Here is a 23,632-nt window from a genome sequence, read left to right on the forward strand (position 1 = left end):
GACGAACCACACACCACCCAACCTCCCATTACTACCTAATATAAGGGCACAGAAGTGCTCCTGCAGTGAGAATTAATAAGCCCAAATCCCACCCAGAGTATCCCTGGCTCTCCAATACACACAGTTTTGGCTTTGTAGATATTGTGCCTACAGCTCACCTCACCATGCCATGCTTTTCCTGCCCAAACCCAGGCCTCCCTTGCATTCAAGCTCAATCCATGGTATCACACTTCCCCACCCTCAGACCCCAATTCTCGGTATTACCTTGTTGAGCCCTTCCATGACCACATATGGGAGGTGTTCGTGCAACATTGCTGGTGAGATGATCACTTCATTAAATGCCTTATTGTCACCCCAGATAGCAAAGTAAGTGGGATCCTCTTGCTCACAGCAACTAAAAAAAGGAGTTGGGATCCAGAGGAGAAAACAAGGAGCAGGGAATGGAAGAGCAAGCCAGTGTATTGGCATGCAAAACAGCAGGTTACAGAGACAGAAAAAAACAACAGGAGGAAAAACAGAAGGAGGAGATATTAGGAACACATTCTTCTAAAGCACTGCACAGTGACATGAGTATCTTTCTATCCTCACAGTGCAATCACTGCCAACGTAAGGCAGTGAAGAAAGCCACTTCCCTCATAGATGGATTGCTCTCCTGGGAATTAATTTTCTGTTGGAAAAGGGCACTGTGCCCACTCACCAGCACTGCTCTGCAGGATGGTTGTGCACCACATGGATGATGCGGCCCGGTGGGTAGAGTGGTGTGCTGGCAGACAGGGCAATGGTCAGATCACTGGGGTGGGTCCAGAGGCGGTTGCTCGTTACTGAGTTCTCTTCAGTCTCTTCAGGAAGCTCTGACTTGGGTATGCACTTGGTAGCACCCACAATGATCCGCCACTGTCCAATAACACGGAAAGGTGGGAGAATATGGGAGAAGAGAAAAAGATTAGAAAAGCAGAGCTGTCTCACAATATACTGTTGATAGGTTCACTTGAACTGAACACTTAACGCTAGAAAAGAGGGGAAAAAACCCAGACTTTGTGTCCCTGCTGTTTGAATAGCAGACCTTAGGAGAGATAGCCCTGCTCTGTCTTCTTTCCTTTCCTTATTTTAACCTTAGAAGTGGCAAAACTTTGTTGTGGATGTTTTTGCAGAGTTAGGGATCTAGAACAATGTCATGGTTTTATGATTTTTGGATATCAATATTCCACATCATAACATCATGTAGTGCACTGGGAGTTTAACTGTTAATGCTCAAGTTCCTGGTACCTGTCTGGAAGAGAAGAACTACATTCCCCAGGGGACTTTGCGGTCAGAGAGGAGATTAACTCCTGGCAAGGTCACCTGCTGCGCTCTTCATCTGCTCTTGTCAGCTCTCCTCCTGTCTCTGCTGCTCAACTGGACTGCGCATCTCACCTCAGAGTATGGTGAGGCCTATCCACCTTTTGGACATTCTCTCTCATTATATTTCATTTATTAGCTTCAATTCTAATTATATTGTATTATGGCATGTTATCTTGCATTCCGATACTATATTTAGTAAATTAGTTTGTTTCTCCTCAGATTGTTGCCACTGTTTTTAATTATTTTTGGGACCCCTGTTTCCCTTTTCCAGAGGTACAGATTTTGCGAAATCCCTGCTAGTCACGGAACTGGGCCAAACCAGCCTGTAAACTGTTGACAAGCAAGCACATCTTTGTCCACCAATGGGACATCTTCCCAGGTAAAGAGAATCTGAATTTTTAATGCACAGAGAGAAGAAAAGGTACTTAAGCAAACAAAAATTCCCTTTATGCTTTTCTTTATTGCACTAAAAAAAATTGCACTAAAAAAACCCAAACCTAAAAATCAAAAGTTTACTGAAACAACAGCAAAACAGAATTCTACCAAGAAAAAACATCTGCTCAGTTTTTTACCCTACAGATATTATTAACATATTAGAATTTTAGAAACAGTTTTAAAATCTAATGTTTTTCCACCTCAGTGTAATGGTAAGGAAACCCAGGGAAGAACAATTTTGCACGTTTAACTCTAAAACATTAACAGGCCACTTACCCTAGAACAGCACCACCTGGAGAGCACAAAGCAGTGCCTACAAGCAGACAGATGCTGCCCTTCCCAGCCTGATACCAATCACTTATTACTGGCCAGGAAAAGCTACAGCTGCAACACAGACTTCCAAACAGGCTCAGATGAGAAAACTTCCTTCTCAGTTTTTTTTAGACATGTGATGATGAACTCCCAGCACATGAGCCAGAACTGCCATAGAGTTACAAGCCAGCCTGCAAGCAGAGCATTTCTCTCAGCCCTGTCCTCTCCAGCTGCTTCCATCATCCCTCTGTTTACCTAAACAGTGATGGTGGATCTGAGGAGATCTGGGAGTCAGAAGAAGCCTGCAGTATTGCTGTGTGACACTGAAACTTCATCATCACTGCTCAGACACTTGCCTTCAGGAATCTGCTCATCCTCATTCTTACCTTTGGTTTGTTACTTCTCTGAAGAACATCCAGAAGCTGCCTGCGAAATCCCTCCAGCTGAGAGAGACCGATTCTGGAAAGAAAGGAAGATGTGCTTATAACAGCTGTGTGGGGAACAGCAGACAGGGAGCAGGACAGTAGAGACATATTAGAGACATATAGTGCAGAACAATAAGAAACTATGCTACAAAAGAAACAAGAATGCAACAATAATGCAGATCACTTCAGAGGTTAGTTGTGTCATCACCTGGGACCAGCAACCAGGGCAAAACGTGACAGGAAGCCGCTGTAACAACAAACAAGTATGAAATGCAATAACAGAATCAGAGCAGTAAACATAGATATAAGCAGTCAATGAACAGATGAGGATGGTGGGGCAATCAGAGAAAACAAGGAGACAAGAAACAATTCAAATATAGAATGCCACAGAACAGATAAATCAAGAAAGACAGCACAGAGCTATATGACAACATTAAACATTATAGAATATACAAGATTCTGTTTCACAGGTTAACAGAATGCACTGAAACAGGTTGCCCAAGGAGGTTATGGATGCCCCATCCCTGGAAGCATTCAAGGCCAGGCTGGATGTGGCTCTGGGCAGCCTGGTCTGCTGGTTGGCGACCCTGCACATAACAGGGGGGTTGAAACTACATGATCACTGTGATCCTTTTCAACCCAGGCCATTTTATGATTCTACGATATAGAGAACATGATAGTACTCTTCCTCCACTAACTCTAAATGCCTAATATCATACAGACAAAAATTGTCTAAGGTCACACAACGGGGCAGAAGTTAAAATAAAACCAAGGTTGTTTGACTCCTAGCCTATTGCCCTGTTCAGCAGAATGTGTCACAGGAGATGACAAGCAGTGAGGAATGTCAAGACAAGGAATGGGGGAGCTGGTTAAGAGATGTGAGATGATAGGCAACACTACAAAATGTGATGAGAGCACATCTAGCTCAGGGCAGAGTGAAGAGGACTGAGATAACACAGGCAATCGCGAAGATGGCACTGGCATGTCAGGTACTACCATGAGCATAATCACAGCGGCTGGATATTCACCTTTTTATTTCATACAAGCAACTGAGAGATGGAGAGGGATACGCCTATAAAAAGGTATATAAAATACAAATATAGGTGTCCAGGTAAAAGGTACAGGTAACTAGGAGGACAAGCGAGAAGCATACAAGGACAGGTAAATGAGGAAACAAGACAGGTATGATCTGGGTGTTTCTGACTGGAAATAGGTGACTGGTACAGAGCAGCAGATACTCATCAAGGAATTCGGACTCTTCTCAACTTGCCTGGGCACTAGATCTTTGCCAAGCACGACTGCAGTCACAAACTCTTTTGAATATTCCATGGCATCCTCACTGGAAGAGAAACAGGACCAAGAAGAAGCAAACTAGCAGCAAACTGCAGTTCATTCCAATTTGCCACTGGTGTCTGAGAGGTTACTAGACAATGAACCTGCGTCATAAAAAACACAGTGCAAGCTGCTCAATGTCCTTAGAACGTGCACACTAAAATGAGCCTGATACACACATCTCATGCCCCAAGCAACATTACTCTGTAAGGGAGCAGCTCAAATAGAGCAACTCCTTCTTCCTTACCTGCACATGGCTCCAAATAGATAAGGAAGTACTCTATACTCGGCACCTCCTAGCACTTCTCCTATTCTTTGGGAATGGCAGGAGGCTATGGAAGAAGGTATTTCATGCCTCTGAGACTAAAGACATCACAGAACTAAGATAGCCACCTCCTGCAGTAACCTAAGCACCGAGACAAGAGGGAATTGAGGCTTCCACCTTATGACCTTGTTCTGCAACCAGTTGCCTTCTAGAGACCTCACTTACAAATCAGCCACCACTAGTGGAGGCCAGCACCTTTCACCCAGAGATGATCATGGGCACAATGCAAATCATAAATCGCAAGAAAGGTGTGGCAGTCAGAGGCACCTTGAACCTTGTGCTCAAGGCACCCTGAGCTCAGAGTCAGTTAAAGTGGTACAGCTTGGTCTATGCTCTATCAGGGGATCTTGGGAGGGGAAGCTCTAAGCAAAAAGCTATGGAAACTCTCAGGATAACAGTTCCACAAAGCAATGCCTCTACAGCCACAAATGATTAAGCAGTATTATCACAACAAGGCATGCTAATGTCCAGATTCATTAGCAGGATGATTAAAATCCCTTGGCCACTCCTGGAACATGCTGCAGTAACCACCACAGGAAGCTTCTAATCCACAGGTGCTTTCAGGCGCCAATTTCTTTGTCAGTTGCAGAAGGAGTCCTGACAACTAGATCTGATACAGACACCTGCATTTGGTCAAACACCTCCCATTCTGGACACCTATTGGCAGAAGATGGGGAGAGAACACACTGGTACTGCACAAACAATAAGGGATGAAATTTCACCCTGTCCACCCAACTTGTGTTTTCCACCTGGCAGAGTTAAATCAGAGCTACAGAAGCACACAACAAAGTCATAAACCTGAATACTTGGGAGTGACCACCTGCCATTGGAACCTAAACTTCAAATTCTAATACAGAAAAAAGCTGCCCACAAGCCTCAGCTCCCATCAACTGCTACTACACTTTTTCTTGCATGCTTCTCAGGGCACAGATTATCTTTTTCTGGTCATCAGAACATCACAACCAGAATCTGATGCCATTTCAGTTACACACCCCCTCTCTGCCACCAGACCTCCTGACCCAACACCTACCTCAGCAGTCCACCTGGGGGAGAATAAGCAAAGCACTTCAGTGATGGGTACTGTGGACGCAAGAGGAAGGACAGGATGGCAGCTGTGCCAGCCCCAAGGGAATGGCCAACCACAATCAGGCCATAGTGTTTTGTTCCTCTTCCCTGAAAATGAAAACAAAAACAAAACAAAGAAATTGAAGTCAGACTGGAAAGAAACTTCACAAACCCCCAAATCTGTCCCTTTTCCCAGCTGCTGGGTTGTTCCTATACATGAGCACTCCACACTCCAACTAACCAACTGCTCCTCCAATGGGAGTTAGTGATGTTATGTTAGATTTTGAAATGGGAGCAGTTTTCTGCCCTCTACTATTGCCTCTTCCAAAGATACACTGGAATTAATTATCTTCTGGCATTTTCTCTTACACCTCCACAAGTCAGTCCTTGACCTATTGGATCTTCCCTGAAAGAAAAATGAAACATACGCTTAAGTTGAGTTACATGAGATCTGATGAGCCTTTTGCTTCTCCTCATGTCTAATAGCCTTCTGATAATATTCAGGTCCAGGCTCACAAATCAGAGGTCTCTGATTCTGGAAATGAAGGCTTTTTCTCATTTATTTCATTGCTAGTGAATGCTGAAAAACAGAAATCCTAACGTGCAGTTTGAACAACAGTCTTCTGAAGTCTATATGTTCCCAACAGCTGGCAATTGATTGAGTAATTTATAGACAAAACTATTCTCTAACATTTCGTAGTGTTTGTTATTCAGAAGTTACAGTGCTAGGCATGCCTCAGATTTACTAGGTTAATTTTCAGAAATTTCAATCTTGTTTCAATGCAGTATCACAGAGCTCTGCCAGTACATTGTAGGGCTTACACAGGGTCAGAGAATGCAACTCCTACTCTCTAAGCTCTTGGGTAACCAGCTGCAGCTGTGCTCAGGCTTCCACATAAGATGAGAAAAAAGAGAACACAGAAAAAGCCACAGGAATGAAAGATCTATCTTTGTGTCATTTTACTTACGACCAGCACCCCTAAGTCAACACCATGTCTGCTAGCCAGTGAAGTGAATCCCACTTGTTGCATTTTTTCCCTGAAATCTGTTGCTGGCAGTTGTCAGAGAACATGCTGGGCTAGATGAACTCTTGGTACAACCTAGAATGGCATTTATGCTCTCTCACTTTTCCATATATATCCCAAAGTTCAGCTTCAACCAGCACTTCATTTCCTAACCACAAGGCAATAGTTCCATCTCATTAATCAAGTTCTCTCTCCACCTGTGTGAGTTAGGCCTAGCTAGTTACACTACATTACATTACATTACATAGAAATTAGACCCACCACACATCAAGCCAGCTTTGAACCAAACAAGATACCTAACATCACACACAGAAGCCAGCCTAAGTGTTCAGCCACCATATCCTTACCCATCAGATAGCAAGGACAGAAAAAAACACCCTTGTGAGTAACTCCTCACTGAACAAATCCAATTTTCATTTTCTAGACAGAGAGAATAAAGCATCATATAAAGAAGATCAATGCCTCCATACCTCCTACTTACACCTACCAACATCACAAGGCAGACACTTCAGCGCTAACTGGTATGGCACCAGTTCCATGAAGCATCAAGCCTTTCACTCTTCTTCTCTTTTTCACTATCACTAATTTCCCATGGGCCTGCTCAGGCCAAGGCACTCTATGGGCATGAGAAAAGGACAGCTGTCTGGCAGCAGGGAATCAGACAGTGTAGAAAATGTTCTGTGTGAGGAGGCTGACAGTGCTACTACTGACATATAAGCTAAGGTAAGCATCTTAACATCTCTCTCAAGTCCTCTTCTGATAGAGAGCTAAAGGAAATGTGTGCACACAGACAGGCAGCGTGACATCCCACTGCTGTCTCCACAGAAGATCTCCATAGAGATGGGATTTTAGTTCCTCTTGATTTGTTTTTAATGTTCCCTGTCCTGCATGGCCACCAAATAGGACTTCCTGTCTGAGAAAAAAATATCAGGAGCTCCGCAGTACTCTTGGGAAGAAGGCCTCAAAATAAAAAAAAAAAAAAAGGAGTAAGTAACAAGAGGTCTGTCTGGCAAGCCAGAGAGAATTGAGATTTGAGAAATTAGTACAATAGAAGAAAATCTCAACTTCTGTACAGTGTGTGGTGATAAAATAAAGCTAATGCTCACCAAGTCTCGTCCAAAAGCTTGAGAAAGCACCATCTCTTGCTCCAGTTTCTTCTTGATGTACTCAGCAGATAGCACCATTCCCTGAGTGCAAACAAAAAGGGAACAGAGCATGAACAGCTGCATATCAGTACTGGTGGAGGAGGAGGCAGCAAACTGCCCTCAGTGCTCGACAAGCTGAGTACTGCACAGCTTGTGTCAGGGCTGAGAAAGAACACTGCCTCTGCTTCATGAGGCACGTGTTTTGGCTCACCAGAGCCACAAAGTGTTTAGGATTAATGACAGCTCTTAAGGTCTGACAGCACGCATCAATCTGATTCTTGGGCTCATACCGTAAAGCCTGAGAAAGAAACAAACCACATCACTAACTTAAATGCAAGGCTGTGTGTCTTGTGGGTCAGCCCACACTGAGACCTACAGTGGAACAGCAGAAGTGATTTTCTGCATGTCAGTATCTTAACCCCAGAGCTGCACTCTTGCATTTAAATCTGCAAAGGAAAGCTAGCCAAAAAGGTCCACAGGGAGACAGCACAAACACCAAGGTAGGGAAAAAGTGGCAGTTCTATTTGTGTGGGAAAGCTGCTGATGACTGGAGGTGTCAGCAACTATTAACTGAATTCAGCTGTTTGAGGACGTTAATGGAATTTTATTTTTTAAAGGTTTTTATTCCCTAGAAGCTAAGGAATGCTGGGAGATGGGAAACAAATGGATGGACTGGTTCTAACCATCTATCCACTCTCCCAGCTGATGGCTACACTCAGGGTTTGTCTCACTCTGTGTAAGAGAGATGCAGTTTGATCTGTTGCATAAACTCTTGGTTATGCTTTTATTACAGTTAATATTCAGAGGCGAACAAGCCTGAACTGCAAAGGCTAATAATGGTGATGTAGCTCAGGGTAAACACAAATACAGAGATACTGCTAATTCTAATTTGGTGATTGCAGCCCTCACATAATTTGAACTGTCTGGGCTGGCCAAAAAACAGAGAAGATCATCTCCTCTGCTATTTTCCATCACACCTCTACCTCAAACAGTTTAAGTACAAAGTGAACTTTATTGAGCACTGTTTAATCACAAAGGCAGAAAGGAATGTATGGTCTCCTTCAGAAAGGAGAGAAATGGGAAATTTTCAAAGCCCTTGATATCAAACACCAATCTGCCCACTGAAGAAAAGGAACACAGGTAATTCTGCTGAACTTATAACGTCACTGTCATTATCAAACAAGCAGATGCCACGGTATTTCAGGCCTGTGTTCAGCTCCCAGCAGCTAGCCAGCTTCAGCTGCATTCAAAAGAGTCTCCATTTCTGACTCTAAATGAGGAGTGAATGGCAGGCGACTTATATAAATTTCTAACATGAATTTAGGATCCTGTTTTTAAAAAGCATATCTACCTCCATAGTGATTTTATTAATGGTCCAACAGTCATTCTTAAAGCTGTATTTTCAATGATTACTGCATGTTCTAATACAGACAGCGATGTCAATATTATGGAATGAGGCTTATCCCCACAGAGTCGTATTCAGGCTTCACGAGTTTCATAAGAATAAAATTATCTGGGCTTAACTTTCAAACCCCATGTATAAATAATCAAATGGACCAAACATCTAGGAAAAGCAAGGCAGAAATATTCTGTATTGCTTTGCAGCCTGAAGGCAAGAAACTGCTTCGCAATATGGGAAAACCCACAGAAGAGGGTGTCCCTGTAGTAGAAAAGAAAGTTCTGGCTGCTGCTGAGTGCTTTGACATACAGGTGAGGGCTGTTAGCACAGCTGAGCATTCAGGGCTTCCTCCTGCACAGGTATTCACTGTCACTTTGGCTGGCTGAACACCAATGACCAAACCTCCATAAAATCATCACCTGTGGAGTTTTGTCCTCTGCAGGCTAACAGAATTCAGCATGGATTCATGCCCCTTACTTACAATTATTTTTAAATGAAGCCCATTATAAAAATCATTGTATTTTACCTCAAGCAGTGAAGATTTTGCTGTGGTTAATTTCCACTCCAAGCTGTGACAATCTCCTATTTTCCTTTTTTTTCAGCACACCAACCCATAAACCTTACCTACCGCTGACCCAAAATAGCTCAGAAACCTCACAAACTTCAGCTGTGGCAGTACAGCAACCCAGACAATCAAACGCTTCCAGCTGTGGTCCCAGTGGAGCAACAGGAAGGCTCATGCAAACATCAAGAGTTTTCAGTTCTCAGATATCTGATAGGCACGACATGAAGCAGCATGGCTTGTGGTGGAGATAACAGGGCATCTCAGCCTGCTGGGTATGTAGCATCAGCAAGGAAAAGAACAGAAGCCATGCAATTAACAGGAAGCTCCCAAACAGCCCAGTGCTTTTCTACAAATTAAATGTGTTAGCAAGGTACTTCATCTGCTTTTGTATTAAAGTTGACTTGTGGATCAGGACCTGCATCTCAAAATTCTATTATCTCTGTTAGCTTCCCTCAGGAATCAACAGTGCATTATTGTCTGAAAATTAATATTTATGATAATTTAAAATAAAGCAGTATTTCTGTACTTGTAACAATAGAAAAAGACATAATGCAAAAGGCAATAAAAATCCAATGCAAAATACAGGGAATGATCTGATAACATTTCATATAAGTTACTGGTACGTTGATATTTCCACAGAAAAAGATCAAGAGAAGAATCCAATTCCTATAGGTATCTATTAGTAGCTTTTCTGCAGATTTGAAATAGAACAAATGCCCCTTACTTCCTTTTGGTTTATATGAACTGCTTATCACAATGGTTCTGCAAAGGCATTTTGAATCAGATGAAGAAGCACAAAACCAAGTGACATTACCTATGACAGCAAACATAACACTTCAGAAATGTTAGATGAGAAGTAAAGATTCAGATACTTCAATATTAACTAAGTGACACATCACTTCCTCATTATCTGTTTCTAAACAACGCCTTGTGTAACCACTACACTGATTCACTTCCACATTTGGGGGAAATGAAAGAAATACTCATTTGCAAAAGAAGTAGTACAAAGTACTGTTTTCAAAAAGCCCCATCCTGACAGTCTGAAATAAAATCCTTGCTGTCCCAACAGCACTTTTAGGTAACTGCTCCTTTTTCAGGCCCATACCTAGCTGAGCACCTGAGGATGCAGCTATCACCCAATAATGCCTCACTTGATAAAGCACAGCATCAAAGAGCATCACGCAGGTGATCTGGAATGACGCTGTGAACAAAGCAGGAGCTCTCAGGAGTTATGAGCTCAATGTCCTGCCCTGAAGGGATCCTGACCAGATCACACACAGCATTTTGTCTCCCTGAGCAGCAGCATTTCCCAGCAGCTACCACAATCCTTTCAACAAATGCAATCATCAGTTTGGATTTGCCTTTCCCAGTCTGGCATTACACCTTGAGAGGCTGCCAAACTCCTGCTAATCTTAAAACTCAGCATGCATGCCATTACTTTGCTGGACTGGGGCAAAGGTAAGGTCTATGCTAAATTGGTTTAGTCAGTCCAATCCTGCTCACTAACACAGACACGTGGCATCAGTCTAATTACACAGATGCAAGCCCTGCCAATGTCTGGTTATGAGGTTCAATGAATATCCCATTGCAACAGAATTTTAAAGACACTGTCAGGGTTTGATTGCAAATTCTGAAAAGATCATTCACTGGAAGAAAAAGTAATTTCAATGACACTCACAATTTTGTTCTAGGTCCCCACAGATTCTTTTTGCAGCTTGCTTTTTACTAATTGCATGCTGTTATTTATTTATTTTTTTTTTTTTAAGCAGATTGATTTTAACTGTTAAGATTTCAGGACTTAGTTTTTACATCTCATAGCCGTTTCACTGCAGTCGTAAAACACTCTTAACAATTGAAGCAGTTTAGGCTGCTTTTTTGTTGCTGTTTTGCCTATAACTAAAAGTCAAAACCTCAAAATATGTGTTTACATACCTTATGTCCCAGCCACGTTCCATGGTGACCCTCAACTGGAAGGCGCTCTGCGTCCCCAGTCAGGTCAGTCAGGGCATCCTGAAGAAAGGAGTCACTGTGCTTCAGATAAATCAAACACCAACAGCAAGCCAGGAAAATCTCAGGCTATCCTGAAAGTTTGCTAGAGTGGCAAAGGGTGTGTGAGGCCACTGCACAATGTACTTACTTTTGGAGACAGAGTTCCTCGGATACTAATGACCACCTTCTTCTTCTCATGGTCCACAGCCACGTAAAAAGGAGTTTCATAAACCTAGAAGAGATGCACTGCTGTAACACTCAGATGAGACGTTCTCCTTCACATATTCTCCTGCTCAGGGAAAGCAGAGCAGCTTAACATTTGCCTCTGATGGAGACAAATATTTCTGTCCACGGGACAGAAATTCTTGGCAGAGAGATAGGAGTGAAAGTCTAGGGTCAGAAAAAACGTCAAGTTTTCTTCTGTTGTACCATTACAGCTGGAAGCATGCGAGACCCACTTGGAGGGGCCCTGGGAGCATGCCTCAAATAGGAAGGGGGATGCAGACTTTGCATACCGCATCATGGCAAGAAGTGTAAACAATGTCCACCGAGGTCATGTTCTCATCCAAGAAGTGGCGCCGGATGGCAATGGCATTGCAGCCACAGCAATTATCCTCTTCAATGGTGACACTGGGTGCATAGCGGGGACGTGAAGGACAGAGACAGCAACACCTGCAGAAGAAAAAAATTATAGTCTTGAGGAAAGAAGATGAACATGGAAGAGGCAGATTTTAAAGTGGGATTCCTGGACATGAGGTGAGGGAAAAGAAGAGAAAACCTGTAAGCCACACTCGTGTCATCCCGACAGGAGTGATTTCCCTCATTTGCTGCAGCTCTTGCACAAAACAGCACACAACTCATATTTCCACATTAAAAGCAGCACGGGGATCAGATGTAGTTTTCCTTCTGAGCACCAGAGAGAGCTACAGTGCAGCCAGTCTCCAAGGGATCTCTCCTCAGGGGATACTATGCACAGTCCTACACCGCTTCAACACACAAGCAACTAGCATTTATTAAATCTACTTATAAAAAGTAGCAAAGCAGGTCTAGAATCATCCCAGAACCACAGTGCAAGCACAAACTCTTTCTTCCTTTCTTTCCCTTATGAGACACTTCAAAGATCGAAGTGACTCAGAAGGATATTCCTCCTAACAGGTTTGGAGAAGAAATTTACTTCTTTAAGGGCAAAAAGCTCAACTCAGGATAATCCAATGACAGCATTATAGAAGCTAAAAAGCTAACATTTAACATGCAAGCCTGAACTGAACTACAGCATTGCTGCCTTGAAGTGAGCAGTATACAGCATGGCAATCAAAAAACAATTAGTCAGAGAGAATGCAGCACAAACTCTGGCCAAGTCTAATAAGGACCCAAATGTCAATTCTCTGTCTAACTGGGCTTGCTGATAAATCTGATTTCTGCATTCTGATACAGCTATTTTGACTCAGTGTGAAAGCACTCTTGTGCCAGATGAGTTCTCTCCACTGGTTATCCAAACCAAACAAAGGACTGGCATGATCCTTAGTGCACAAGAGAGGACAGAATATGACAGTGGTTTATTTAACAGAGTAAGCAGATAACTAACTGTAAGAAAGAATGAAGAGAAGGATGTAAGAATGAAGTTACCGAGAGATGGAAAGTGTAAGAGAAGAGAAAAAAGCAGAAGAGGAAAAAAGTAAGAAGTAACTGAAAAGTGACGGAGAAAGCAAACTGATTGAAGAAAGGATTCTAAATCAGGGAAAAACAGAAAGGAAGAGGGAAGGAGAGAAGGCAGAGCGATAGGTAGGACAGCCACTCACGAGCAGGATCTGGCCAGATGACAGAGTCCACATGTGGGCTTCCTCATCAGGTATATGGGCCAGCCATAGGCAGCCAGGGCAAACAGCATGTAGTAACACACCTCTTTGTATCGCTGCATCTCTTGCTGAAAGAGACAAGAGACTCACTAAAGGCCTTATTGTCTTCATATGTCAATTTCCTTCTGTTCCCCTTTTTCCATTGTAGTTAGAGACTGCACCCTTCTCCCTGAACATCAGCATTCTCTCTACCAGCACCAGGACAGCAAACACTCAGTATTTCCAGGTAACTGCAGGAGAGCACTCTGATTATGCTCAGTAAGATCCTCTCCTTCCCTCCCCACCCAGTATGACTGTGCCCATTTATGTGATTAGAGAGGCCTTACTAGATGCTTAACAAAACTTGAAGTTAGTTCTACAGGCATTCTTCCCTATGTAACAAACACTGTGCTGCAAAGAAAGGCCATCGTCTGTGTATTTTGCCCCACCCAACCCTAACTGGACTGAGAGAAACTAGTACCAAATACCAAGAAGATGAGCTCTAAAGACACTGCTTCCAAATGGGCACAAGCCATAAGGAAGATACACAGAGAGGACCATAAAAGCCAGGCTGGGGCCACATGCCCCAGCGCTGTCTTCTATATGCCATGCAGACCTCTCTCCCCACATACCTATGCAGAAAGAGATAGCCTGAACACAAGCAGGAAGTTAGCATTAGATACAGAGCAGTACAGCTTAGCTGCAAGCAGGTTGATCACAGAATTGCTTAATCAGAGGTGCTGGGATTGGGTCAGTTTTTCCTCTCTTGCAAGAATATCATCTGATCAAGAGGGGTGAATATAGCTTGCCCAGTGAAGGGCTGCAACAGCACCATGCCAAAAGAAAAGCCAAGTTTAATTTACATAGAACAGACTGCAGCTGTCCCCATCCTGAGAACTGCTGACAGAAGCAGCCCAGGGAAGAAGGCTCCATCTCACTCAAGGCAGCTCCCTGCCCTCACCAAGATGAAGCCCAGCTGATGGTACCATTACATGGAGCTCTGCACAACATTTCTGGCTGCAGCACTCAACTCATACCTCTGACTTGTAAGAAATCTCACACTGTCTTTCAGCATCAGAGTGGAAATACTACTTCCCACAAAGTGGAGGACAGACAGATAATGCTTTAAAAGTGATCCAAAGACAACAAAGCCTCCAGAAGAACAAGTATTTTTATTCGATTGTATCATTCTTATATCTCTTTGATTATTCCAGAAAAGCAGAAAAGAAACCACTTAGAAAAAAGAAAACAGGCTACATAAAGAAGCACGTGAGTTTGCAAGATCACAGTCCAGTAACTTACCGCATTTTTCAGATCCAGATACTTTGTGTTCCTGGTCACTGGCATCCCAGACAAAAAAGCTAAAATGTCATTGTTTGCCTGTAAGTCACAAACACAAGAAAATATTCTCTGTGACACCAGGACAAAAAATCTATACATGAGAAACAAAGAACTGGGTAACCTGGGGCAGGACAGCTTGCAAACATCTTGACCAAACCCCTGAATTGGTTCCAATTCTGCTGTTCTGATTTCCACCTGGTCCCATCACTGTCTGAACCCCATCTCTGAGGAAAATAAGTACAACTTTTCTGTTCAATTAGGAATCTGCAAATCCCAATGGCAGAACAGTTTGGGAATTCAGGGCTTTTTTTTCCCTCGGTTGCTTCTGAAGTTTTGCCCAGATGCTGGAGTCTTCTCTCCACTCTTCCTATTAACTTTAAAGAAACTGCCTCCGGTTGCCTGTCTAGGGTCAAGATTTAAATCTGTGTGCATCACCTAACTAGAAAAGGCAGCAAGTTTCCACCCACCTCATCCAGCACAGCGTTGCGCTTTGCCCGCTGCCGCTGGCGCAGAAGAACCAGGCCTGCAATGATGTCAGATGGGACGATGTCAAGGTCTCGGAAGAACTCAGCGAAAAGGTAGGCGATTTCAGAGTAGGCATCCTGCAAAATCCACAGAGAAAAGGGTTTAGGAAGAGGAGTTTGAGTGTGGGGAGCCTCAAAACAGGACACAGAAGAGCCAGTGCGGCAGCAATGGCCCCATTTCTGTAGCCCCAAACATCCACAAGATTCCTTCTGGGAACACCACATCTCGTCTAATCATTATTAATACCTCTTACTGTATAAAGTGGGCAGCATGGTCTGGTGGTTGGCAACCCTGCACACAGCAGGGGGATTGAAACTAGATGATCATTGTAATCCTTTTCAACCAGGCCATTCTACGATTCTATGAATGTCACACGCATAGTCTCAGCTGAGACTGTATTTGCACTATGCAGTGTGCTGTGTGGATAAGCTGACCACTTAAGCATCAGGACACAGAATGTATATACAAAGGGAGGGAAGGACAATGTTTTAAGTGTAAATAAGACAGAGGAAGTAAGCTGAGAACCAAAAAAATCCCAATCCAGTGTCACTATTCTCCTCAAAAGCAATTCAGCAATTTCATTTGAACAAAGGCTATTCAGGAAAAATGCACCACGTATATCCTATTTAACAGCCTCTTCAGTTCCGTAACTCTGTCCTGGAGTTTCTTCCCCCATACTTAAGTCAGACCTCACCACCCTGGGCACATTACGGAGAAAGCAAGAGACTTCTGCAAGCTGTCAGTGAACAGCCTCTGTACCGCTCACTGCTCACCACTGTGCTGTTTACTACATGATTTCAAAGAGTTAAAGTACAACAAACAGGTGTTACACATCAGAGCCCCAGGTCCTGAAAGAGCTGAGCAAGTAAGCAAGCTTTTCCAAGTTCATCTTGGAGCACACTCAAGCAAAAGGGCCTGAAAAGAACAACCTGTGAAAACAGATCCGAGTCATCAAACCATAGAATCATTAAGGTTGGAAAAGACCACTAAGTTCATTAATTCCAAGTTACTGAACACAAAGTTCCCAGCAGGGAAAGTGCCCAATCCTCATTGCGGAAGAAGGGAGAAAATTGGAAACGACCTTAGAAAATCATCTAAAGCTTTAAAGCAGAGTGACAGGGACTTTGAGGAGAAATGTTATTTCCCTTTTGGCTCCGTATACCACAAAAAAAAAAAAAAAAAAAAAAAAAAAAACACATAGGGCCTGAAGTGAGAATGCTTTGAGAGGCTGAAGTGGCTGGACTGTGAGACGTGTTTGGTCACTGCTCAGAACAGAGAGCTCAAAGACTGGGGTGACCCAGAGGCTGAACCAATAAAGAGTGGGATTGAGCAAATACTATAGCACGCAAATACTATAGCACGCAATATTCCGAGTCTGCCATCGTTAACATTTCCTACCAAGATCTACCAGTCTTATCCTGAATTTTTAGCAATGTTTTCATAATCTTTACTCAACACTAACACCATGCGACTACAGTCCCATCTGTAGAAAGCCTGGGCTGTTCACTTGGGCTGGTCTTCAGGGCAGAATCTCTCCATCTCTGACAGATCAGAAAGCAAATTCCTTCTCCCCCAGCAGGCTTGCAGGAAATGACCTACATTCTTCAATTCTCTGGCAAACTCTTGGAGTGCAGGATTACCTTTTATCATTTTTCGCTTGCCTAAAGTAAATTACATCATCCTCAAGAATGGGGTTTCAGGTGCCCACTGCACGGGTTTCCATGCCAGCTGTGCACCTGAAGAACAAATGGACTTCCATCAGCCTTTCCAACTTTACAATCACACTGTCCACAAAGTGCTGACCCAATAAGTCCTTCCTACAAGTATGCAAGAAATGCAAACGGCCTCAAATCAAAAGGCAAACAATGCTAACCCAAAGTAACACTACCACCTCCTAATACTCTGTCCACAGTAAAAGCTCAGAACAAAAGTTCAATGTGTATGCTTTGCTCTGAAAGAAGAGTTGCTGCTGGTGGGATGTTGCAGTCAGTCTCTGTTACAAACCCTGGAGGCTTTGGGGCTGGCACAGCTGGCGGAGACTTAGAGCTGCAGATATTGCTCCAGACTCACAGGAACAGATTCTTGCTCTGGTGCCAGATTCACTCTGCAGAACTCTATTTTCCAGCCCAGAGGACAATCATCCCCTGCTAGAACACTTTTTTCCCCATGAAGCCTGGGAGAGGCAGCAATGGATTCATTTCTGATCCATTACATACACATTCATTCCACACAATGTCATGCCAGGACACACAAAGTCAGAGCTTATTTCTTCAAAGAAAAGAGCCTGGAAATCACTGAAGCTAATGTAAAGTGGAAATTCAACAGCACAAGGAATTTGAAGATTCTGGTATCTGCTTTTATCCTGAACTAGAAAAAGAAGTCGAATCCAACAGTCATTACAGAATTTTTCATTTTACTGCTTGAAAAATTAAAAAAAATAAAATAAAATGTTGACATGCTGTGAAAAATTTTGCATTCCTGAATACTGCTGTTTGGGAACCAAGGCACTCGATGCCTCTCAGAGCTCTGGGATCTGGTAGAGTGACATGATGGGGCAGCCAGGTGTAAACAAAGCCAGTGCACCCCAAGGTACTTCTGCTGATGGGCAGAATGCAGCCTCCAAGGAAATCCTGCTGTTTAAGCTGCCACAACACACAGCTCATCTCGTTGCCATTCTCCAGATGGATTTTACTAACGAGCTCTAGAAGACGATCTGCGAAAGTTGGCAGGACTGGGCTGTGCCCCCAGAGCAGGCCTGCAGCTTGGGGCTGCACTTCATCCAGCATGCAGCAGGGAGTGCCACAACACATGGCTGGATCTCTGCTAAAGAGCTATGACAACTGCACCCCGAGGATAACGATGTGTGCTTACCAACAAGCCTTTTCATTTAATTCATACTGGTTGCCATATGTGATGAACACATGTTCAGGTGGCCTTCACCTGTCTCTCCATTATTTTTATGCAGCTTTTCATCTCACTGCACTTTTTCCTTCTGAGGTTAAAATCCCAGCCTTATTTCTCTTCCTATACAAGTTCATAGCCCCTCCAATATGCTCCTTTTTCTCCTGCACCTTTAAGCAGACCAAATTATATTTAGTGAGGAGATCATTGATGCAGTCAGTCCCTTGATGTTTTCTGTCACTTTCTACGTCCTTCCATGTTTTTCTAAAGGTTTTTTTGGCCACTGCTGCGCGCTGATGTCTTTGTTGAGGTGTCCTTGATAACTCCTAGCTCTTTTCCTGAGAGCTTGTAACTAATTCACAGCCTATCAGTGTATGCAAGTAATTTAAATTGTTTCTTCAGATGTGCATGCACTGCTTCATCCTTCGCTATTATGACTTTAGTCTCTCATTGATAACAGCTCCCCAATTCTGCTTAGTCCTTAAGGAGTTCTCAATTACTCATAATTCTGAGCAACTTAAATATTAACACTGTCAGCACAATCCTCCACCTCCATGTTCACCTCTAACAGGTTATTAAGACTCCTGCTGAATATCACTCGAACATGAAAACCTGCTCCCACCACTTTCAATAGGAATGAATGGGCTGCTATCTTTTGGGAAGTGAAATCAACTCGTTACCCTGCACTGTTTCTGCAAAGGAACAATCCCAACTGCAGCACATGAAAATTTCAATCTTCATCTGAATCCACAGACTCAACAGCAGGCTCTCCTCGCATCTCGAATAGAGCCTGTCAGTATCCAGGAGTATTCTTGTTGCTGATTCTTGAAGGTTTATATTTTTCCATTTTCAAAGACTCTCTTCTTCTCAGGCATAAGACTGACTCAAACTAATACGATAAACTAAGTAAAGGAAAACTGAAGTTGATCACACAAAGTGCTGTTAAATGGTGAACCTAAACTGATGAAAAATATATTTTTTCCGCTAGTATCACTTAAAATTAGTCAGTTTGCTGTAATAGCGAAGTAAAGAGCAGCTTTTGGAGGCAAGCTTGAAACTGACAACACCACTCTTTAGTGCTATTATTTGTCTCAGAGAGAAGTCCATAATATTTAAAACCAGAAGGTTAAGAATAGCTGTTTTGAAAGAGTCAAGTGTCCTCCCCAGCAATGTTATATCTGCATCTAAACAAAATATCAGCTTCTTCAGAGGCTGGTGATGCACTGAAACAGGTTGTCCAAGGAGGTTGTGGATGCCCCATCCCTGGAGCATTCAAGGCCAGGCTGAATGTGGTTCTGGGCAGCCTGGTCTGGTGATTGGCGACCCTGCACATAGCAGGTGGGTTGAAACTAGATGATCATTGTGGTCCTTCTCAACCCAGGCCACTCTATGATTCTGTTTCTGCATAGGATACCTAGGTAAGCTCCTGCAGAAATACAGGCTTTAATTCACCCTACTCACGCTGAAAGGAAGGAAAAGGAACCAGCATAGAGCAAAACGTGAAGTCTGTCCATTCTGAGCGGTGGCTCAGCTTGCTGCTTCTTGGAGGACAATGTCAGTCCTTGCAAGCATTGCTGTCAAGGCTCAATGGACTCCTTGAGGCTCCACATCTCAGAACACTCGCAAGCAAAATGAGGCATGTCCAGGTTTGATAGCAGGAATCCCACACTGCTCGCTCTGCTGAGTCCTACACATCACTGGCCACACACAGAGCTTGCTCTCTGCCAGGAGCTTCTTGGTACCTACCGACTGAGAGTCCTTTGTCCGTGTGCAGCAAAGAAAAACTTTAAGGCGGCGTGTCCAGCTGCTGGCCTGCCCTTCCTCCAGGCGGTGTCTGCAGAAAAGAAATCAAGGTTTACAAAAAAACAAAGACTCTGAGCACTAGCACTAAGAGCTGTGCAATTTTTTCCAATAAATAGCTTACTCAGAAAAATATTTTTATGATATGTACCAGTTTCAGAACTGAAAAAATTTCCATTCTTTGACTATAGTGCATAACTTCAAACCAAAAGTGGGGAAGAAAGCTAAAGGTTCTCTTTCAATTTAGAAAAGGCTAAAAAAAGCCTGAATACAGAAGGTTTCACTCAACCCACATTTGGTTTATATGACATTTCAATTTCAGCTTCAAATTTAGCTAATTGGACAACTCTATTTAAAAATAAGCTATTGCTGAGTTCATTCCACTGTTGTGAACTTGCCCTAGTTACTACACTTTCAGAGTGACAGTCCATTAAGTTTAACTAGCATTCCTGCAGAACAAACCTGAGATCAAGACAGGCTCAGTGTTATGGAATTAGCTGACTTCCCTCCCCCCCCCAAGAAAGCCATGCTGCCTGCATATGGATAAGGTCCACAGCTCCTGTAATGCAGGCTCGCTGTCATGTGAACGCAGACCAACGTAACATAGGTCAGTTCAATAAAAGAAAGATAGCTTCTGTTTTTCTGCCATGAAGAGCCGAAGCACAGAGAGTTAGTTGCACCTGGAAGAAAAAGCTGCTGGTAAGCAAATATTTGCCTACAACAGAAAGAGGAGATTTTGCAGGGTTTCATGGCTGAGTATTTTAAAACAAACATCCACAACCTCCAAGGAAGATTCCAAAAGTGGAAGAGGAATATGAGGGACCTAAGATGGAGCTGGCAATGCTCTGTTTGCTCCACCAAATGCCAGAGAGCTCGTGTAGCAATGCAAAGAACTTCACAACTTCACTGCGGGGGCTGGACAAGCAAGCGTGCTCTGAGCTATTTTCTCTCTGACTTCTCCCAAATTCTTTCTTCCAAACACTGAACTTCCACATGTTTTGGATGAGTCCTACAACAAGTTCTTTTAGAAAAGTCTCAGCGCAATTAATTGAGCCATTTGTTTCAGTTTGATTTATTTTGTTCATACTGCAAGATATCAAGAAGCCACAGATAAAAGAAAACCACAGTCCAATACCTACAGAGAACCACAAAAAGGAAGCTGAAGGTTCACGTCTCCTAAATGTGACAACCAAATAGAGTTCTTTCATGAGTTGAGACAGGAAATACAGATCAGATTAAGGTGATACTAATGCCAAATTAATGCTATAGCTCAGCAGGCTCATATCACTGCAGACCAAGGGATGCAATAGGAACAACTGGCCCTCAGCATCTTGCAGAATCATAATCCAGAAGCAGGCAGAGAATTTCAAAACTCCCTGGAAAGGATTACTTCAAGCAAGTGGCTAATTTCAAAATATACTATTTGGAAGCAATAGGTTTAGTAGCAACCACATAGGATTATTTCATGTTTCCCTTCCACGTTACAGCCCACAGCATTTTGCTTGTTAACATCTGTTAACACTCCCTTCCTACAGCAGAAATCTCGAAGCAGCAGGAAAAAGCTCTCTGGAAACGTTACAGGCCTGGAGGAAAAAGCCTGACCATGGCCCAAGGGACAAATACCTTCACTCAATTTCTGGGGTTTCAAAACTTCAGGGGGAAATCATTTTTGGTGTTCCGTTGTGATTTACTTTAAGCTTCCTAGCAAAAAGAACTTTGCAACCTGTGGCTCAGCCTTCCATCAAAAAGAAAAAAAAGTGAATTAAGCCAAACAGCGCTGATTTATTGTGGGGTACCAGAGCCATCTTCCAGCTTTTCATTACCATCTGCTTGGGAATGTTTTCATCGTAATGCAGCAATTGCAGCCATTAGGCTTACAGGGCACTAATTCTGAATATTAAAGGGTAGTGTTAGCAACATACTAGAAAGGTAAAGAAAAGCTTCTTCTATTCTGCAATAAAAAGCAGGCATATGGAAACTTTTCCTCCCTCCAGAAAAAGGGGTTCTGAAGGATTCCACTTCAAGACACGGAAAGAGCATATATTCAAAACACCCCTCAAATATACGTTTCCAATGAGAAATGCAAAATTTGCAGGATATTTTCACACAGAAGGTGGTGACACATTGGAACAGGTTGCCCAAAGAGGTCGTGGATGCCCCATCCCTGGAGGCATTCAAGGCCAGGCTGGATGTGGCTCTGGGCAGCCTGGTCTGGTGGTTGGCGACCCTGCACATAGCAGGGGGGTTGAAACTAGATGATCACTGTGGTCCTTTTCAACCCAGGCCATTCTGTGATTCTATGATATTTTTTAAAAGCCTTATTTTTTAGCATTCAAAATCTAATGCCCTCTGTCCTACAGAGTTACATTCCTTACTTATGGTTACATGTGTCAAAACTGCATAAGAAAACAAAGCCTGCTTGTTCTGTCCCACTACAGGAAAAAGCTTCGGGAAAATGCCTTGCTTGGTGAAAAAAGCCTTCACATCCCCATCTGGTTAGCTCAAAGATGCAATCAATTCTTAATTAGAACATCTAGCTGCCAACCCAAAAGAATCTGGTTCTTGGCCAAGATCAAATATAAGAAATTTCAGGTCAAAAGGTCATATTTTGCAGATAAACACAAAAGAAGAAAAAGGCTTTGGACAAAGGTGCCTCAACCTAAGCAAAATTTAAACACTGCTTCCCTGTTAGCAGGTAAAACACTGCTAACAGGATGGACAAACAAGCTGCTGTGATCAGCACTGTGGCTAAAGGGGCTAGGAAGGATTGACAAAGCCAGTGACTAACACACAATCCAGCCAGGCGCTGCCTTGCTTTGTCTCCTTTAAATACAGATGCCCACACACAGCACCTGACAGTCTGAGCTGCCTTCCTCTCAAATCACCCTCACCAAAGGGAAGCAACACCTGCAAGCGAATGCTCCCTGAAGCAAGGCAGGAAGAATGCCAAGAGCCGCAGGAAGCAGGGTGCCGTTCCAGAAGTGCTTTACCGCAGGTTGTAGGTCCTTAGGTTGCGCTGTCTCCGCTTCGTAGCACGCAGTTTGACAAAGGTCCGGCCTGTCGGGTCGAAGACGCATAGGACAGTGATGCAGACACTCAGGATGACAACCCAGTTGCACACCACCATTCCTACAAAGAAAGGGAATATGTCATGTGCTCTGCCCTCAGGTCTTGGCAGTGTTGTTTCCTGCTCTTCTCTGCACACATCACACACGCCTCTCTGTTGCCACAGGGCAGACAGAAGCGGCTAACCCAAATATTCCTGCAGCCAGCTGCAGCACAAAGAAATCTTCTGCAAAGGCTTCTGACCACAGCTAGATTATGCAGCCACAGGGAGACTGCTTGTGCAGAAGACTACATTAAAGGCTCACTGAAGACCTAGTGGACTCCAGCATTCCCATCACTCCCCCCAGAAGAATGGTTGGGTTTGAAAAGCAATTTGAGAAAAACAGGAAAGCTATTTGAACAGAAGGAGAACCAGGGCTTTCAGACTCCCCATGCCAGACCCCTCCATGGGAACAGGGATTCTTGCCTCAGTGCAGGCAGCACAAGTAAATGAATAGAACAACTGTTCTGAGCACTGGATTCTTGAGGGAAACAAGCACAGCATTTACAGCTACAATTCACTACCAACAGTCAATCCCCACATGCATGAGTGAATTAGCTCTCCAAGGCAAGAGATGTCTGTGCATACACATTCCAAATACATACCCAAAGTGACACTCTTTGCTGTGATATCATTGCAGGAAGTGTAGTACTGCGTTAGCCAAATGATGCCCACAATAGCATACACAAACTCAATCACCAAGATAGCTGAAACAAAAAGAACACAATGAATAGTAGCAGCATCTCCCTAAGGATCAATGACTGCC

At 43.4% G+C, this 23,632-nt stretch overlaps 1 protein-coding gene across 17 annotated transcripts in view; it reads right to left on the minus strand.

Moving 5' to 3' along the window:
- Positions 1-23,632, minus strand: part of DAGLA (diacylglycerol lipase alpha) — a 60,138-nt gene that overhangs the window by 8,529 nt on the left and 27,977 nt on the right. For 16 of the 17 annotated variants that reach the window (XM_085226025.1, XM_085226013.1, XM_085226019.1 and 13 more), the window contains 15 exons: positions 23,472-23,573; positions 22,751-22,889; positions 19,707-19,794; positions 15,002-15,136; positions 14,496-14,573; positions 13,158-13,282; positions 11,874-12,030; positions 11,507-11,590; positions 11,302-11,379; positions 7,367-7,447; positions 5,201-5,343; positions 3,784-3,852; positions 2,475-2,547; positions 698-894; positions 265-394 (listed from right to left, as the gene is read on the minus strand). In XM_085226025.1, coding sequence (XP_085082151.1) covers positions 265-394; positions 698-894; positions 2,475-2,547; positions 3,784-3,852; positions 5,201-5,343; positions 7,367-7,447; positions 11,302-11,379; positions 11,507-11,590; positions 11,874-12,030; positions 13,158-13,282; positions 14,496-14,573; positions 15,002-15,136; positions 19,707-19,794; positions 22,751-22,889; positions 23,472-23,573 — 1,679 coding nt within the window. The remainder of the gene's footprint in view (positions 1-264; positions 395-697; positions 895-2,474; positions 2,548-3,783; positions 3,853-5,200; positions 5,344-7,366; positions 7,448-11,301; positions 11,380-11,506; positions 11,591-11,873; positions 12,031-13,157; positions 13,283-14,495; positions 14,574-15,001; positions 15,137-19,706; positions 19,795-22,750; positions 22,890-23,471; positions 23,574-23,632) is intronic. The other variant, XM_085226029.1, reaches the window with a different exon arrangement.

The sequence above is a fragment of the Meleagris gallopavo genome, chromosome 5 (genome assembly GCF_905368555.1).
Source record: "Meleagris gallopavo chromosome 5, MGAL_WU_HG_1.1, whole genome shotgun sequence".
Classification (NCBI taxonomy): Eukaryota; Metazoa; Chordata; class Aves; order Galliformes; family Phasianidae; genus Meleagris; species Meleagris gallopavo.